This window comes from Molossus molossus, unplaced genomic scaffold (genome assembly GCF_014108415.1).
Source record: "Molossus molossus isolate mMolMol1 unplaced genomic scaffold, mMolMol1.p scaffold_m16_p_9, whole genome shotgun sequence".
In the NCBI taxonomy this organism is placed as follows: Eukaryota; Metazoa; Chordata; class Mammalia; order Chiroptera; family Molossidae; genus Molossus; species Molossus molossus.
In genome coordinates, this window is record NW_023425403.1 from 89,291,126 (window position 1) to 89,310,647 (window position 19,522).

General features: G+C 39.2%; 2 protein-coding genes across 3 annotated transcripts in view; one reads left to right on the plus strand and one right to left on the minus strand.

Annotated features, from left to right (window-relative positions):
• CCDC122 (coiled-coil domain containing 122) overlaps positions 1 to 2,972 on the minus strand; it is a 43,706-nt gene extending 40,734 nt beyond the window's left edge. The window contains exon 1 of the mRNA XM_036250213.1: positions 2,942 to 2,972. The gene's annotated coding sequence lies outside the window, so the exon portion shown is untranslated. The remainder of the gene's footprint in view (positions 1 to 2,941) is intronic.
• A 367-nt stretch (positions 2,973 to 3,339) lies between these two features.
• LACC1 (laccase domain containing 1) lies at positions 3,340 to 16,396 on the plus strand. 2 transcript variants are annotated; one of them, XM_036249979.1, is made up of 7 exons: positions 3,340 to 3,577; positions 4,250 to 4,871; positions 6,002 to 6,183; positions 6,924 to 7,089; positions 12,336 to 12,561; positions 13,638 to 13,798; positions 15,636 to 16,396. In XM_036249979.1, exons 2-6 carry the CDS (start codon positions 4,310 to 4,312, stop codon positions 13,795 to 13,797), a joined length of 1,296 nt encoding a protein of 431 aa, XP_036105872.1. In that variant the 5' UTR covers positions 3,340 to 3,577; positions 4,250 to 4,309; the 3' UTR covers position 13,798; positions 15,636 to 16,396. The 2 variants fall into 2 exon arrangements, with proteins under 2 accessions (XP_036105872.1, XP_036105873.1); XM_036249980.1 differs by having other exon boundaries at positions 6,005 to 6,183; positions 15,636 to 15,823.
• The last annotated feature ends 3,126 nt before the right edge of the window (positions 16,397 to 19,522 follow it).

A 19,522-nucleotide genomic window follows, 5' to 3' on the forward strand; every position in this document is an offset into this window, starting at 1 on the left:
TAAGGATCTCAAGATAAGATTATCCTGAATTTAGAGTGGACCCCAAATTCAATGACAGTTGAGAGACTGAATATGCAGTGACCAGACCATATATAAAAATAGAACTCTGACCCAGGAAACCACCACCACCCACCTATTTTTCTACACTGAGTAACCAAGAAGCCAGGCTGTTAATCTGTAAATTAGATTCATAGGAAGTCAGAACTCTAACTCGAATAACAATTGAGAAAACCAAACAATAATAACTCCTGTTAACAGTTGGCCCAAAATGACCAATGCTTGATTAATAACTGACAACTCCCTTAATTTTTGTCCTTACTTCTACCTCGGGACCAACCAGGGAAAAACAAATATGCACCCTTAGTCAATCACATAGGACGTCCTGCTTCTAGTGGGCCCACCTACAGCCTCCAATCGGGGCACACCTGAAGATCTCCCCCTTTCCACCAGAGCTTTCCCACTCCTCTGCCTGCCTTTGAGTCTCTGCCAAAGCATAAGCAGTGGTGGCTGACTCCTTTGCTCTAGCAAGCTCTGAATTAGTAGCTTTTGTTCTCATATGGCCTTTATTTCCACACGGGTCTTCTTATTAGAGAAAGACGGAGATTTGAGACTCAGACACACAGGAAAGTAGACCATGTAAGGATGAAGCCATAGAGCCAAGTCATGGAGTCACCAGAAGCTGGAAGAGGCACAGAAACCTTTGAAGGGAGCATAGTCCTGGCAACTTGATTTGAGACTTCTGCCTCCATAACTATGAGAGAATACATTTTTGTCATTTTGAGCTATCCAATTTCTGGTAATTTGTTATGGCAACCTGAGGAAAGTAACAGAGTTTGTAACAAAAAAATTTGCATGTTATATGCCCTTTTCTGGAAGTACCCATAAACCTTAATGTAAATGACTTAAAAACAGCTGTTTAGACTTTTTAACTTCCACTTGTTTTCACGAGAAGATTTACATGGTAATATGAGAATGTCTGGGAATTTCCCTAAAAGTTCCCCTTAGCAGCTAAGCACTATCTCTGCCATCAGAATGTTCTAAATTTCTATGCAGGAGATAGGTACAGAGTCAAATGTTTAAAATCTAGGAGGTACAGTAGATTCTAAGTCTAATAACATTTCATCTCTAACCAATTAATTTCCCTATCATGCTGAATGATTAGGAAGCTTCTTTCTAGTGAGTCTGCCCATTTCTGCTCCTACTAGCTGATCTGTACACTGACAAATTACTGGTGTTTGTTTCTGAACCTGTTTATGTCAGTTGTACTTGTTACTGTGCTTTCACAATTTAACTAAATGTTATATAAACCAATGAAATAGTGTGGAAATAAAGTTTGTTATTTCTTTAAAAATCTATGTTTAATATTTTGGAAAGACCCAATAAAGGTGAGTTGTTTGAATATTAGATAACTTAAAGATTTTTAAAAGATCTATATTCAGCTTCACAAGTGTCTGTAAGTTATTTTCCTCTTAAAGGAAGAAAATTTGGGGGTGGTTTAGAGGTATGGCTTATGCAAGAGATACAAGGCAGAACTTTAATCAGCAGGCCATGTGCAAAGAAAAGGCCTTGGACTTTCTCAATCTAGTGACAAGCAAACAGCTGTTTTTGACTAAAACAAAATATTTAAGGTATTTATGTTATACTTTTTCATGACTCTGGTTTAACTGACTTTTCTTTTAAACAGATTTATTTAGATATAATTTATATACCAGCAAGTTTATCGTTATAAATTCTAGTGTACATTTCAATGTTTAAAATCCATTTTTTTTCCCATGTACTGCTTGGCTATGGGTCCAGACTGCATCTATGAGAGGGCTTCTTCTATATGAACAAAATGCTAAAAAAGCAATTAATTTTACTTGGTGAAGAAATGGGAATTCAAGGAAGATTATGTTTGAGCTTGAAGGGTCTTGAACAAGTTAACAGTTAAATAAGTATATAAAGAGAAGGGTGGTGTGGCTCAGTGGTTGAATGCTGACTCATGCACCAAGAGGTCACTGGTTCGATTCCCCACCAGGACACATGCCCAGGTTGTGGGCCTGATCCCCAGCCGGCAGCCAATTGATATTCTCTCTCATCGATGTTTCTATCTCTCTCTCCCTCTCACTTCCTCTCTCTCTAAAATCAATAAAGGAAAAAAAAATTTTTTTAAAAGAGAAGGGTGTTCGAAGTTGAAGAAATAGCATATGGAAAGGATGAAATCATGTGGCCCTCCCAAGGAACTGCCTTAAATTTGGCTTGGAAAAAGGGGAGTTGTTTTTTCAAACCTATTAAGTATGCATTTGAATCATGGGCACAGATTAAAACAAAACAATGCAAAACATGCCTAGACTGACTCCCAGGGATTGTTTCTTTTCTTTTTCTTCTAAATCCTCACCAGAGGATATTTTTCCATTAATTTTCAGGCAGAGTGGGAGGGAGGGGTAAGGAGAGAGAAAAACACCAATGTGAGAAACACCATGGGCCGCCTCCAGAACTCACTGGCCTAAGGACCAAACCCTAAACCCGGGTATGTGCCCTGACCGGGAATCGAACCCGAAACCTTTCTGATGCAAGGGCCAACGCTTCCGCCTACTGCGCCACCCGGCCAGGGCTGGGGGCACCTATTTTGTAAAGGGCACACAGGGCGCCTGTCGACACAAGTGAGGGAGCCGCAGTGGCGGTCCAGTCGGCAAGAAAGGCAGACTCAGGAAAAAGGCAACGGAGGATTCGGCCAACTAACTCCTTTCTGGAAATAAAAAAGGGGGGTGGGGGGGACCTGCCCGAGGGGGCCCTTGACTTGACGCTTGGACAAAACGCACTGCCACGTGCTCAGGCGGTGCCGGCTCACTGGACAGAAGGGCGGGCGCGGGGCGGCTGCGGCAGTCAGCGCCGTGTGCCGGGGTCCCGCCGCCGCCCGCGCCCCTCGGGCACCGCCCGGCCCGGCCTCCCGCCCGCTGACCGCCTGGCTCCGGCGCGTGGGCCCTTCGGCGCTCTGGTTCCTGTTCCTCTTCCCGTCGCGGGGTCGCGGGGTCGCCAGGCCGCCCTAACTCGGAACTGCTGAGGCGACCGCGGGCGGCGCCTCCGGGATCCCCCGCCCACGGGCCTCCCCTCCTGGCAGTCAGCAGACTCCAGGGCCCCGGGCAGGCCGAGCGCACGCCGGGGAATCAGGCGGTCGGCGGCGAGGTGGGCGGGGCGAGGCGGTGGGCGGGGCGGTGGGCGGCCCGAGGGGCGGGGCCTGGCACTCCAGGTGTCCGGCTCGCGGCTTCCGGGTTTCTGTGGGGCTCGGGGATGGGGTGGGATGGGGCGCAGCGGGGGCGAATCCTAACAGCCGGCGCAGACGGGGTACCCGAGCCAAGGACGGTGCTCGAAGGCGAGGACCGGGGTGCTGCCCGGGGGGTGCGTGCTGTCAGAACGTCCTTAAGAGGCGGGGTGCAGTCGTGGGAGGTGCCCGGGCAGGTGGAGACCGGCGCCCGGCTGAGCCCTGCGCGGGACTCGGCGGTGACAGACGCGTTTTGTGGAACTTCACGGTGACCCCATTACTTCTCTTGATGTTTTCCAAAACTGGCGAGAGGAAGCTGAGCGGGACTCCTGCACGGTAGGGAGTGGGGTGAGCAGGGGCGGCCGGAGAAAGCCTGGGGTCCCGGAAGCGGGTCGCCAGACCGGCCGGCGGCGGCGGCGGGGCCGAGGTGAGGACTCCCGCGACGGGAGGAGGAAAGCAGCTGGCAGCACGTCTCCAGGTCGCAGTCGCGCCGTGGTCGTGGCCCTACCTGGAGTACCGTGTAAATCCTGCAGAGGAACGTGACTCCGCCTTTCTTCTTAAAAACGCGGTGTTCAAGTGCAGCTCCGTAACCTGCTGAATTTCAGGCTCCTGCATTTCTTAGGAAGGGCTGTGACCTAACATGCCCGTCGTGTCAGCTTTAATGATATATCACATAAATTGATACCATGTGATTAAAATACAGAACTTTGAGTCAACAGGTAATTACCTACTTAAAATTCTCTCTATGAGAACAAAAAACAAAAACAGAGGAACTATTGTTTTGCTGGGAAGATGTACATATACTTTCAGAAAATGAATTAACAGATGGCTTTGCTTTAATTGTCTTGATTCTCTTATGACAGTGAACTAGCATTTCTGGGAGGGGTCTAGAGTTACATTTTTAGATCAATGCAATTCTTTTTTTTCCCCCAGCCACAAATTTCTGTTGTAACTGTAGAAAGGTTGATCTAATATTGGATTCTTATTTACGCTAATATTTCTTTACAGGTGATTTTTTTGGGGAGGGGTCACAAAAGCCTTTGAAGAGCTTTGTAAAGTTATTGAATAATGGCAGAAGCAGTGTTAATTGATCTCTTTGGCTCGACATTGAACTCTCAGAAAAACTATTACCAGACATTACTGAAGACATTGAATGCTGTTCAATACCATCATGCTGCCAAGGCCAAGTTCCTTTGCATAATGGGTTGCAGTACCATCAGCTGTGAAAGGAGCTGTGACCATGATACTTATGAATTAGAAACAAGCAATGGATTATCAGCAATCTTGAGAGAATTTGAGACTGTTAGCAATCCTAGCATGGCTGCCTCTTTGTATACCATTAAACAAAAAATTGATGAAAAAAATTTAAGCAGCATTAAGGTAATTGTACCCATGTACAGGAAGCCCTTAATGAAGGCTTTTATTGATCAACTCTTCACTGATGTTTACAATTTTGAGTATGAAGATTTACAGGTAACTGTGAAGGGAGGTCTTTTGAAGCAGTCCACTGAAATAAACGTGATCACAACTCAAGAACTAGAAGCTGTACAGAATGAAATAGAAACATATTTGAGAAGTCTGCCTGCACTGAAAGGAGAATTAACCATTATCACATCTCCTTTGATCTCAGGTATATTTCACACTATCTTGTTGTCAGCATGCATGTGAAAAACCAGTTGTTCTTTAGAAGTTGTTCACATCTTTTTTATTAATTTATTTTTGTTACAGATATTTCTCCTTTTTCCCCCTTTGACACCCTCCTCCCTGTTCCCGTCTCCCCACCCTTTACAGTATTGTTATCTATGTCTATTGGTTATGCATATATGCATATAAATTCTTGGGTTTATCTCTTCCTGCCCCCCACCCCCTTCCTATAAGATTTGTCAGTCTGATCCCTACTTCCATGTCTCTGGGTAGACCCAGAGTTTTTCACTTCTTGTTTTCCTTCTTTCTTTTCTAGATTGTGTGGGCTCATGTACTCATTAGCATCAGTTGCAACATGGGAATGTCATGGATGGTCTGGTAGTGTTAGGGATGTCAAAGGATATCAAGGGATAGTCAGTCCTCTACATAAGTAAATTTGCTTTATGCAAATTCAGCTTTAAGACAACTCCCCAGGCTTCCTTTGTTTTTTTGTTAATCCTCACCCAAGGATATTTTCCCATTAATTCTTAGAGCAGAAGGGAGGGAGAGAGAGACATCAGTATGAGAGAGACACATCAATTGGCTGCCTTCCACATGACTCCAACCAGGGCTGAGGATTGAACCTGCAACCCAGGTGCATGCCCTTGACTGGGAATTGAACCCGAGATCCTTTGGTCCATAGGCCAGTGCTCTAACCACTTAGCAAACCGGCCAGGGCCCCTGGCTTCCTTTAAAATGATATTTATAATCCTAAGCATCTCCCATTGAGCAATTTTGAAACCTTAACTCATTGGCATTATTACAGAAGAATGAAATTTAATAGTCAATCTTGTTGGTTAAATAATATTTACTGTGAACTATATGCTATTGGAAATAACAAAGACAAATGGGACAGAAGATACCCTTTGTAGAACAGTAACTCCGTAGGAAACGTAAAACAAAGACAAAGCAGTGTATAATAAGAACACATGGAGGTACAAAGTGCTGTATAAATTAGGTGCCAGGTAAACAAATGCAGGTTGAAATGATCAGGGAAAGTCTTACCAAGAGAGGGTTTGTAATGCTTTTTATAGTTTTTTGTATAGTATATTTTTTATCTTCACTACTTATCTTCAGCAGATATTTTCATACATGGATTTACTACAAGAACAGGTGGGATATCTTACATACCAACTCTCAGTTCATTCAACCTCTTCAGTAGTTCCAAACGGAGAGATCCCAAGGTAGTTGTTCAAGAAAATCTGCGTAGGCTGGGGAGTGCTGCAGGATTTAATGTGAAGAAATTTTACCGAATAAAGGTAAAATTATATTTCATATTTTGGAAGATCTAAAGTATATTTGAAGTATATTATGACTCTGTTAATGATTAATGGACCTTAATCAAGCTATTTAACTTTTACATTTGCTTTTATCTAAAACTTTAGGATAATGCTTATAGTGTTTTGTTTTTTTGATCTGCACACCATAGCCTATAATCCATATATTTACCTGGAGCTCCTCACATCTAAAGGTGCAGTTAACTATCATAGAGTATGGTACCACTGCCCTTTTTGATTTAGAAGGAAGGTTCCTGAGCTGTGGAAAAGAAGGCCATCATCTTCTAAGTTAACACCAGGAGGAACTTAGGGTACAATTGATGAGATAGTGCTTTGTTTGTTACAAAATTCTAGCTTTAATTGAGTCTAAGAAAAATAAAAATATTGACTTGGTAATTCATTTCTTTCAATGAATTAATTAACTGTGGAAAGTACTGCACATAGAGACTTACTCATCTCTATAGGAGGTGTTCTTCATGAGCAAGTATTGAATTTTTAAATGTTAAAGTCTGCTTTCCTTTGAATAAAATATGCAGAGATTATACCAAAAGTTAAACAATAAGTAAATTTGGTATTTTACCATATATAGAAGTAATATATTTAATGAGTGCTGGTAATCTTAAACTGGTTTTATAATTTTGTACAAAATGAATATTTTCAGAAAAATTTATGGTATGAGAAATCCTACTTTCAAAACATTTATTGTACATCTTTGGTATTAGACTGATCATGCCAGTGACGTCTGGGTTATGGGAAGGAAGGAGCCTGAATCTTATGACGGAATCACCACAAATCAGAGAGGAGTCACGATAGCAGCTCTTGGTGCTGACTGTATACCGATAATTTTTGCAGATCCTGTCAAAATAGCATGTGGGGTTGCTCATGCTGGTAAGTAAGCTTAATTAAGCATGTAGGATTTTACCATTTTGTGGCACGGGAAAAATTATAACTTCAAGATAGACAAACAGGTTTATATGGTGATAAGTGTAAAGATAGGGGTAGGTTCAGCATACTCCTATTATAAAAGCAAATAAAAGGAGTAACTAAGTCAAATGATATGAATCAGAGTGGAATCCCCCCCCCCCCCCCAAATGGTACCTAGGCTAATTCTTAAGGAATTTATAAGGTTTGGCTAGGTGCCATTGTTTCTCAGGAAGAGTGCTAGTAACTGTCTGGGCAAGAAAATCTTACATTACAGACAGTTTACGTGGCTTTCAGAATTCCCAGTTGTTGTAATTAAAAAACAGCAACAACGAAACTCTTCATTCTTTTCAAACACTCCCCAGGTGTGGTACTGCCACTGAGAAGCCTTGAAGTCTAGGCAGTGAGGAATAGGAAGGTTAGGCATGTTGCTTAAAGGCCTTCATTAAGATGCAGCAGCATGTGTAAAGGTAAGGAGGTAAGAAAAAGCGAGAAATATTTAGAAAATTACATTTAGTTTAATATACTAAGAACAAAGAAGGTTGTTTAGATTGTGTGTTAAGGTTATGGAATTTTGTTTTCTAGAGGTGTTTTAAAATACTAGTTTAGATTATCTAGTGGTTATGTATCTATGTGAAATGAGGGATGATCTTTTGGCTTTCCTTCTGCTTGTAAATCTATGCCTGCTTTAAGGCCATAGCTACATAAGAAAGTGACTAAAGTAAGGGAATTGGATGACTAGAAGTCAGGATTGCTATTTGACATTGCCAAAGTTATTTAAAATTTGAATCTTAGTTCTGGATATAAAAAGGGAATGTTATTTGTTACTTCTTAGGTTTTAAAACATAAAGTTTTAAAATAACAAAGATAAAGCTGTCAAAATGTAACTATTGAAAAAGAACAAAGTTAGAGGTCTCACACTTCCTGATGTGTAAACTTATTATAAAGATACACTAATTAAAGCAGTATAGTACTGGCATAAAGACATATAGATAGACCAATAGAATAGAATAGAGAGCCCTTCTATATATGGACAAATGATTATTGACCAGGTACCTAGACTCTACAATGGGGAAAGGACAATCTCTTTAACAAATGATGCTGGGAAAACTGGATATTGACATGCAAAAAAAATGGATGGTGGACCATTATCTTATATATAAAAAGTAACTTAAAATGGATCAAAGAAGTAAATGTACAGTTAAAGATATAAAACTGGAGGAAGAAAACAGTGTAAATTCTTATGATTTTGGATTAGGCAATGGGTTTTTAAATGTGACAAAGCACAAGCAACAAAATTAAAAATAAATTGGATCACTAAATCCAATTAATATAAAAAAAACTTCTCTGAATCAAAATTAAAAGCTTCTCTGCATCAAAGGGCATAATCAACAAAGTGAAAAGACAGCTCGTGGAATGGGAGAAAATATTTGCAATTCATATATCCAACAAGGAGTTAATATACAGAATATATAAAGAAACTCCTAGCCCTGGCTGGTTTGGCTTAGTGGTTAGAGTGTTGGCCCTGGGACCAAAGAGTTGTTGGTTCTATTGCTGTCCAGGGCGTGTAGTCCCTGGCCCTGGCCGAGGTCATGTGGGAAGCAACCAATCGATATGTCTCTCACATCGATGCTTCTCTCTCTCTTTCTCCCCGAACCCCCACTTCTACAATAAATGGAAAAAATATCCTCGGGTGAGGATTTCAAAGAAAAAAGAACCGTCTAAACTTAACAACAACAAAAAACAAATAACCTGTTTAAAAAATAGGCAAATTACTTGAATAGACATTTCTCCAAAGACAATATACAAATGATTAACAAGCATGTGAAAAGATGCATAGATCATTAATAATTGGGAAATACAAATCAGAACCACAATGAGATACCACCTCACACCTATCAAGGTGGCTAATGTTAAAGAAAGAAAAGGAAGGGGAAGGGGAAGGGGAAGGGAAAGGGAGGGGAGTTCTGGTGAGGATGTGGAGAAATTGGAACCCTGATGGGAATGTAAAATGGTGTTGCTGCTATGGAAAATGGTATGGTGTTTCTTCAAAAATTTAAAAATAGAATTACCATATTATCCAGCAATTCCTCTTCTGAGCATGTATCCAAGGTAACTGAAAAGAGGATCTTAATAAGATTTTTGCACACCCATGCTAATAGTAGCATTGTTTACAATGCCAAGATGTTGAAGCAGTTTACGTGTTCATTGATGGATTAATGGATAAGTAATGTGTGTGTGTGTGTGTGTGTGTATATATATGAATATTATGTGGCCTTAAAAAAGAAGGAAATCCTCACACATGCTACAACATGAATGAACCTTGAGGACATTATGCTAAGTGAAATAAGCCAGTCACTCAAAGAAAAATAGTGTATGATTCCATTTATATGAGGTACCTGGAGTAGTCTATTCATAGAGGCAGAAAGTAGAATGGTGGTTGCCAGGGACCAGGGGAAAGATGGGAAGGGAGATTTAATGTTTAAAACTTTAATGTTTAAAAATTGTGTAGCTGCCCTGGCCGGTTTGGCTCAGCGGTTAGAGTGTCGGCCTGCGGTCCAGAGAGACACGGGTTCGGTTTCCGCGAAGGGCATGTACCTTGGTTGCAGTTTGTCCCCGGCCCTGGTTGGGTTGTGCGGGAGGCAGCCACTTGATGTGTCCCTTTCTCGTCGATGTTTCTTTCTCTCTCTTACTCTCTTTCCCTCCCACTCTATTTGAACAAAAAATAGGAAAATGTCCTCGGGTGAGGATAAAAAAAAAAAATTGTGTAGAATTTTAGTTTTGCAAGATGAAAAAGTTGTGGAGACTTGTTGCGCAACAATGTAAATATACTTAACACTTTAAAATGGTTAAAATGGTAAAAAAAACCCACCCAATCAGAACAGCAAAAACAAAAAGGAATCCAAAAAAATGAGGATAGTGTAAGGAGCCTCTGGGACAACTTCAAGTGTACCAATATTCGCATCTTGGGGGTGCCAGAAAGAGAAGAGAGAGAACAAGAAATCAAAAACCTGTTTGAAACAATAATGACAGAAAACTTCCCTAACTTGGTGAAGGAAACAGACATACAAGTCCAGCAAGCACAGAGAGTCCCAAACAAGATGAACGTCAAGAGGCCCACACCAAGACACATCATCATCAAAATGCAAAAGGTTCAAGACAGAGAATCTTAAAAGCAGCAAGAGAAAAGCAGTTACTTACCTACAAGGGAGTTCCCATAAGACTGTCAGCTGATTTCTCAAAAGAAACTTTGCAGGTCAGAAGGGAGTGGCAAGAAATATTCAGAGTGATGAAAAGCAAGAACCTACAACCAAGATTACTCTATCTTGCAAAGCTGTCATTTAGAATCGATGGACATATGAAGAGTTTCCCAGACAAGAAAAAGCTAAAGGAATTCATCACCACCAAACCATTATTATATGAAATGTTGAACAGTCTTCTTGAAGAAAAAGATCAAAAATATGATGGCAATGAATTCAGAGCTGTCGACAATTGAATATACAAACAAAATGAGGAAGCAGAACAGAAACATTCTCAGACACAGAGAACATTTTGTTGGTTGCCAGATGGGAGGGAGGTTGGGGGGAATGAGTGAAAAAGGTGAAGGGATTAAGAAGTACAAATTCATTGCTAGACTGACAAACCTCAAAGGGAAAGGGGTTGGGGTGGTGGTGGGAAGAAATAAACCAAAGAACTTATATGCATAACCAATGGACACAGACAATAGTGTGGGAAAAGGTGGGAGGGGGCGGGAGTGGGGAGGAGGGGGTCAATGGGGGAAAAATGTGGAACATCTGTAATACATTTTACATCCAACAATAAAGATTTGAAAATAAAATAAAATAAATAAATAAATAAAATTTAAAAAAGAAGAAAAAAAAAAAAGAAGTACAAATTGGTTGTTAGATTGACAAACCTCAAAGGGAAGGGGGGCAGGGGGGTGGGAATAAATAAACTAAAGAACTTATATGCATATATACATAACCAATGAACACAGACAACATGTGGGGAAAGGCAGGAGGTGGGGAGGAGTAGGGAGGAGGGGATCAATAGGGGGAAAAGGAGGAACATCTGTAATATATTCAACAATAAAGATAAGTTTAAAAAAATAAAATGGTAAAGAAAAGGTAAATTTTGTTATTTTTCACAGTTTTAAAAAATGTGGAAAAAAGTGAGGGAGGGAGAGAGAGAGGGAGAAGACTAAGAAGGCATAATGCCAGTGGAAACTAGCAGTATAGGATGTTTTTGTTTTTTATTAAAAAAATTTTTTTTGTCTTTGTTGATTTTAGAGAGCAAGGAAGGGAGACGGAGAGAGACAGAACCTTTGATGAGAGAGAACATCTATTGGCCGCCTCCTGCATGCCCCTCACTGGGGATTTGGCCCACAACCTGGGCATGTGCCCTGACTGGGAATCGAACCAGCAACTTCTTGGTGCATGGGTCAATGCTCAACTACTGAGCCATACCGGCCAGGCAAAAGTATAGGACATTTTAATTAATTAATTTATTTTAATTTTTTTATCCTTACCTGAGGACATTTTTGCATTCATCTTCATAGAGGGAGAGGGGGAAAAGGAGGAAAAGAGAGAGAAACATTGATGTGAGAGAGACACATCAACTCTCTGCCACTGACACGACCCCAACCGGGACCTGGGACAAACTGCAACCAAGGTACAGTGCCCTTAGCGGGAACCCAACTAGGGTCTCTCTGGACTGCGGGCCAACGCTCTAACCGCTGAGCAAACCGGCCAGGGCTATGGGACATTTTAAAAGAAAGTGGAAGGGCCCAGCCAGTTTGGCTCAGTTCATTGAGTGTACTCCCGTGGACTGAGAGCTCCCAGTTGGATTTTGGGTCAGGGCACATGCCCGGGTTTCAGGTTCAGTCCCCAGTGGAGGGCCTGCCGGAGGCAGTGGATCAATGTTTCTATCTCTCTTTCCCTAAAAAAAACAATTAATAAAAGGAAGTGGAAGGGATACCCTTCCCCCATTAAATGTCACTTCTGTGTCAGGGGCTATGATGTATAGTGTACCTCATTTAAAAACTGTGTTTTATTTAGTTAGTTGCTTATTTAGCTTAATTAATTTTGTGATTCATTTACTGTTTCTGGACTTAAAAATAACATAAATTGTGCTTATTTTTAACTTAGATAAAAATTAAGGTGAAATTTTCTTATGTTTTACTGTCCTTATCTCTTTTTCTTTCTATTTACCAGGTTGGAGAGGTACTTTGTTAGGTGTTGCTATGGCTACCGTGAACGCTATGATAGCAGAATATGGCTGTAGTTTGGAAGATATTATTGTTGTACTGGGACCTTCAGTAGGACCTTGCTGTTTTACTCTTCCAAGGGAATCAGCAAAGGAATTTCATAATCTTGATCCTGAATGTGTGCGGCTATTTGACTCATCAAATCCCTATGTTGACATTCGTAAAGCCACCAGGTACATTTGATTTCATTCCAGAACTGCAAGTTTAGTTATTGCTTATTGCTTCTAAAATGAAAATTCATTTAGAGAACAATTAGTAACTCCGAGAAAAATTCAGGTGGCAGATATTTAAATAGCTGACATTTGCATGTACACAGAAACTCATTTTAAATATGAAATCTTTTCTCACCTAAGTTTAAATAACAGAAGTTTTCCTGGCCGGTATCCCTTATTGATTTAAAAGTGAAGGTTAAGTTTTATATAGAAAAGTTGGCATGTACTTTACTTCATAGCCATTCCTCAGCTAAATTCTCCTAAATATAATAAAACTATCAGGAAGCTGATATTTTAAAATTATTTGTATTCTCTAACTAGAGGAATATATTTCTTAGCAAAAATATAGATACTATAAACACAGTCACTTTCAAGTTTTTAATGATCTCTTGCATTTTTGAATTTATGAAGTTTTGCTATTAATTGCTGTTAAAAATTATTTGTCCTTTCTGCAAAGGGAAATTGATGTCTGATTTGAATCATGTTTCTATTCCATTCAGCAACACTTTGCCTAGGTTCTGCCTTACTTAGAACATAAGCAGAAAGAATTGAAATTGATTCTTAAATGTTACTTGTGGAATAAGTATCACTAATTTATAGTCATATTTCATATCATAAAGTCTTATGGAGAAGCAAATTTTCTGTGAAAAAATTGGTAATAGAAGAAAGGAGGTGGGGGTGGTAAATGACTGAAAAGCATGCCCTGTTGGGGTCAAATGAATTTTGTCTACAAATGCCTTGGTACTTTAAAGTTTCTTCTAAAATAGTACTTGATTTTTATTACAAAGTTTTATACCCAGATCATGTCTGCAGGATAATATGAAAGATTGTATAGTTCATATATGAACCTAGGTGACAAATGGTGATAAAATCTACCATTTCCTTTCTAGTCCATGTTCTATAACTGAGTAACAGTTAGCACTGTTCCAAGCATATCTTTCCCAGAATTCCTTTACACCAGTATCTATACTTATTTCATATTGCTTTACCTATTGACAAAATAAACTTGCTATCTTTTGAAAAATCTTTATCCTAAGGATTCTTCTAGAACAGGGAGGAATTCTGCAACAGAATATTCGGGACCAAGAGCAAGGTCTGAACCTCTGTACATCCTGCCATCCTGACAAGTTCTTCTCCCATGTCCGAGATGGCTTTAATTTTGGTACACAGATTGGCTTCATATCAATTAGAGAATGAGGTACAGTCAATTCTTTCCCTTCTACCCCCACTTTTCCTCTCCCCTCTCTCCTTCTTTCTACCTTTCTCTCCTCTCATTTTAAAAAATAATTAATTATATTTAACTTTACTTCTTTATTCCTATAGGAAGAATTAAGTTTCTACTTTTTAGTGAAGCAATAGTGGTAGAAAAGTTAATTTTCAGTGATATACTCTAAAATAAAGAACAGCCACTGTTTTTCCTAGTTAATGAAGAATAATCAGGCAGACATATTTTTCATTATGCTAAAGGTATCAAAATAAAATAACTTGTTCTTTAAAAATTATTCTGTATGTATGTCCTTTACCTGTCCTGTGTAGTCAACATCTGTACATTTCCTATTATAATTTCCCTTTTTAAAAAATTAAATTTGTTGGGGCAATATTGGTTAATAATGTTGTATAGGTTTCAGGTATACAACTTTATAATAAATACATGGAATGCACATTCCATTGTGTGCTCACCACCCAAAATCTAGTTTCCTTCTGTCACCATGTATTTGATACCCTTTACCCGCTTCATCCTCCCCCCACCTCTCTTCCTCTTTTGTAACCACTATACTGTTTTGTGTGTTTGTGAGTTCATTTGTTTACTTGTTGCTTTTTGTTTTATATCCCACATATTACTAAAACCATATAGTTCTTATCTTTTTCTGTCTGACATTTCACTTAGCATGATACTCCCAAGATCCATCCATGTTGTTGCAAATGGTAGTATTTCATCTCTTCTTTGGCTGAAAAGTATTCCATTGTATATATGTGTACCACATCCTTTTTTTTTAAATCCTCACCCAAGGATATTTTTCCATTAATTTTTTAGATAGAGTGGAAGGAAGGGAGGGAGAGAGAGAGAGTGACATTGACGTGAGAAAGACACATTGACTCGTTGCTTCCCATACAACCCTGACCAGGGCCAGGGACCAAACCCAACAGAGGTACATGCCCTTGACCAGAATCAAACCTGCAGCTCTTTGGTCCATGGGCTGATGATCTAACCACTGAGCAAGACCAGCCAGGGCACTATATGTACCTCCACATTTTTATCTAATACATGGTCGAAAGATACTTAGGTTATTTCCATATCTTCGCTATTGAGAATAGTGCTGCAATGCACACAGGGGTACATATATATTTACATATAAGTATTTTCAAGTTTTTTGGATAAATACCCAGAAGAGGGATTGCTGGGTCATAATATCCTTATACTTTCTTTTAAAAAAAGTTTTTTGGTGTTGAGAAGAAATCTTGGCATATATTCTAAATTCTAGAATAGTAAGAAATCACACATACTCAAACTGGCTTAGTTTTCAACTAGATTTTTTCCATCTGTTTATCGACAGCAGGAATTGGCCAATTTTCTTTAAAGGGCCAGATAGTAAATATGTTAGGCTTTGTGAGACATACAATCTCTGTTTTAACTACTCAACTTTGCAGAACAAAAGTAGAGAGAAACAATACAGAAACAAATGGATATGGCTGTGTTTTAATAACTTTATTTACAAAAACAGGTGAGGTAACCTGGTTTGGTCCACAAACTACAGTTTGCTTACACCTGATTCACAGTCATGGAGCAATATTGAGTGCAATTTCATTAAATTATCATTTATTAGAGATTTTTCTAGAGTTATACAAAAATACTTCATGACAGTGATTTAACACGGACCTTTTAGCATATATCTAGTTTTCCCTAAGTTTTAAGTCTTCAAAATGTCTTTAACCTTTTAACATACAAAAGAGTTTAACAGACTAAATGGTTCTTTCTTTTATATTCTAATAGCATTAGTAAGGATCTCATATTTGATTTCTATTTATTTTTACAGACACTTGACTGGATTTTTGTGTAATTGTTTCCTGCCTCCTTCCCAGCTGACTGACTGCAAGAGAGAAATTTGTTTGATTTACTTGATACCGAAAAGATTACATTGGACAATTCATGTTTAGGGTAAATTTTCGCTATTATCCAAAGCCAAATAATTTTCTTTGTGATTCTAACAATAACTGACAAAAAGAAAAACCAGTGGGACGTGGCTTATACATTTTATATAGGTGAGCATTATTCTTCAAGTTTGTTATTTCTTTGTTACATAAATCAAGACTAGGTCCATCAATTCAGTATTTATTAGGTACTCTCTATCAGTCATTGTGTGGAGCTTGGGTGAAATAAAAATGAGTAAGACTTTTTCCCTGTGAGTGTGATGCAGTAGAAGAGAGAAGCACTTCTAACACTTAAATTTAATATTAATAGCAGTAGAAGAGTACAGAAGCAAGGATTAATGCTATCGAGAAGGCAGGATAGAAAAGATATTGCAGAGGAAATGACAGATCACATGGGCCTGAAAGATGTACAGGCTTTTGACAAAAATAACCACAATAGATTGAGGGAACACCATGAACTAGGACATGAAACTGAAAGTTTATAATATGTTCTAGTGAAAGAATGGTGCGGACAGGAGCTACTGGATAAATAATTTGGAAACAGATTAGTTAGAGCAGCGGTTCTCAACCTGTGGGTTGCAACCCCTTTGGGGCTCGAACGACCCTTTCACAGGGGTCACCTAAGACATAATAGTAGCAAAATTACAGTGATGAAGTAGCAACAAAAATAACTTTATGGTTGGGGGTCACCACAACATGAGGAACTGTATTAAAGGGTCGAGGCATTAGGAAGGTTGAGAAACACTGATTTAGAGTCTCAAATGCCATGTTAGAGTTTGGAGTTTATTTCTAGGCAAAAAACGTAGGGGAGCATTTTTATGTCCTTGGCATTACATTTAGAAAGTTTGATAACTTTCCCATTTTTCACTGTGCTTTATTTTGTTTGAAGTTTACAGATTTACAGAATATTAGATGTATTTCACTCTATGTATGAAAATATTCAAAACCCAAATAAAAATTGTTTGATTATCTATGATTTTGAATTATTTGTGCCAAAGCATGTAGTGAAAAGTTGTCTTCTTCGGTTTTATACTGAATGAAATGTATTGATTCAGTAACTCAGAAACAAAATGACTAGGTTTTTAAGTAATTTTACCTCATTTCCTCTACAGGATCTCTGTCACTCTTAAGCATTTGTATATGGGTTTCTAGGACTTTTAGGCTGCAACCACAATGATAATTTTTAAATAACTTTTGTTTTCAATCTAAACATTGTTCCTTAACTGCAATAGGAAATATCAGTTGTAGTTTTATTAAGAAGAGAAATTAAGTTTCGGAAACAAATAAGAGTTCATGACATGATTTTTTTGGAGGTACTAATGATCAAACTAAAATTTATTTAATTGTAATTTTAAATTGTGAAGCATAGCATAGTGACTACATATGCTATACTCTGTTGCTTTATTTTTATTTTATTTTATTTTTTTTATCCTCACCCGAGGACATTTTTGCATTTATCTTCAGATAGAGGGGGAGGGAGAGAAGGAGGAAGAGAGAGAGAGAAACATTGATGTGAGAGAGACACATCGAGTGGTTGCCACCCACACAACCCCAACCAAGGCTGGGGACAAACTGCAACCGAGGTATGTGCCCTTAGCAGGAACGGAACCCAGGACTCTCTGGTTTACGGGCTGATGCTCTAACCGCTGAGCCACACTGGCCAGGGCTATACTGATTTTTTTTTAATAGAAAATTTCTTTTTTTAATTGATTTTGGAGAGAGATAGGAAGGGGGAGAGAGAGAGAGGGAGAGACAGAGAAACATCAGTTTGTTGCTCCACTCATTTATGCATTCATTAGTTGCTTCTTGTATGTGCCCTGACTGGAGATTGAACCCACAACCTTGGCATATTGGGATGATGCTCTAACCAACTGAGCTACCTGGCCAGGGTCATGAATTTTAAATGTTGGTCTATTTACTGTCTACTACTAAATATTAGCTCCATCAGAGGAAGGACCATGTCTTATTCATCTTTATATTTTTAGTCTCTAGCATGCATATTAACACAATGTAATCATCTAATATCTATAGAAGGAAAAATAGAGGGAAAGAAATGATCTAATACAAAATCTGGAAGGATAAAGATAAACCATTTTTCAGTGTGTATATTTATTGTCAATTTTTACTGGGTACTTTTATAGCTTCAATATTTAGTTGAATTTGTGTAAATAATGCTACATTAAAATAATTCTAAGGAAAAAACATTTGTAATGGATATAGGTTTTAAGATGCTCAACCATGTTACTTTACCAATTATTAGACTTTCCTGTTTCTAACTTGTGACAAATTTTAGAATGTTAACAAGTTCAATCTGATCTCAATTTAAAGCTTCCCCCCTTCCTAGCTTGGACCGGACAGGCATTAAAGAATAAGGCTCGATTTGTTCTCTGTTTTCACTCTCTTGCTCAACTTTCCCACCTGCTGTTGCCAGAGTTTTGATAGTAAAGAAGGATGAGAGATAGGTTGAGTTAGTGGGAGACTTCTTCAATTTACCCTCTCCACATTTGCACATGAAGACAAAGTGTTCTCCAGATGAGGGTTTAGCTCCTGCTTTCATGGTACACTCTACACAGCCACCCTCTGTTCTCCTGGGCAAAGTTTTTTAAAGACTACTCGTCCAGCATTGGTCTTTAGCCTACAGGAAACTTGGCTGTTTTGCCCCTTCAAATTCTGGATGTGCAGTATACTCCCAACAGAGTCCTCTCCCTCTTCTCTGTTATTCCAAGCGGCTCCAACCACTAGCCAGCATCTTTTCTTTACACGAGAGAGTAAGGCACAGATCCTAGCATATGCAACCCCTGAACTTGGGAACCACAGGTCAAGCTTAGTAAGACTTCTTAAATGTTCTGTTTTAAATAGGTTGAAAAATATTAAAGAAGACTATTTAGATGACACAAACTTGAATGCTTCATGAAGCAGATAGTCTGTATTCAGAGAACTATAAAATGGGGCAAAAGGCAGGAAGCTTTTATGGGATAAAGAAAGAATAAAGAACAAGGAAAACTAAAAAAATATCTGATTGACTTGCCCAGCCAGTGTGGCTCAGTGATTGAGCGTTGACCCATGATGCACCAAGAGGTCGCTGGTTTGATTTCTGGTCAGGGCACATGCCCACATTGTGGGCCCAATCCCCAGTAGGGGGCATGCAGGAGGTGGCCAGTTGATGTTCTTTCTCATCAATGTTTCTATCTCTCTAAAATCAATAAAGAAAAAAATATTATATATAGATATCTGACTGGCTAGGTCACACAGTCAGCCTTGTTGGGGATGAGAAGGAACAAGGTCTAAGTATAGAGTCCATAGTTGGCTTGATGTTTGGCTGACTGCTTTTCTGGGAAGGCGGAGCATTTAAAGGAACAAGAAAGTTGGGTTTGCTGTACAGGAGGGGTTCCATCTTGGGCCTCCATGTTTTTCTCAGTAGCTCCCTGTAGCACCTGGCTATGTGGGGGAGGCAGAAATTCTTTGGAGGAGAAAAGGGAAATGTACAAGACTCTGATACTGCTCTTTAAAATAATACTCACCAAGTCCCTCCCACTCTTTGAAGTGCCATCTCAGCCTGCTGGGATCGATGCAATGCAATGAATGAAACTACAAGCACAGCCTGCTTGGAGTGAGAGGGAGCTTTGCAAGGCAGCAAATGCTCCAGATCTTTGGATGCAGTTCCATTTATTTGCAGATTGGTACCCCCAGGTTACAAGTGGATTTATGTAAAATACTTCCTTGAGATGGCATCTCTATAAACTATATAGCCTAGTTTTGTCTCTTGCTTTTT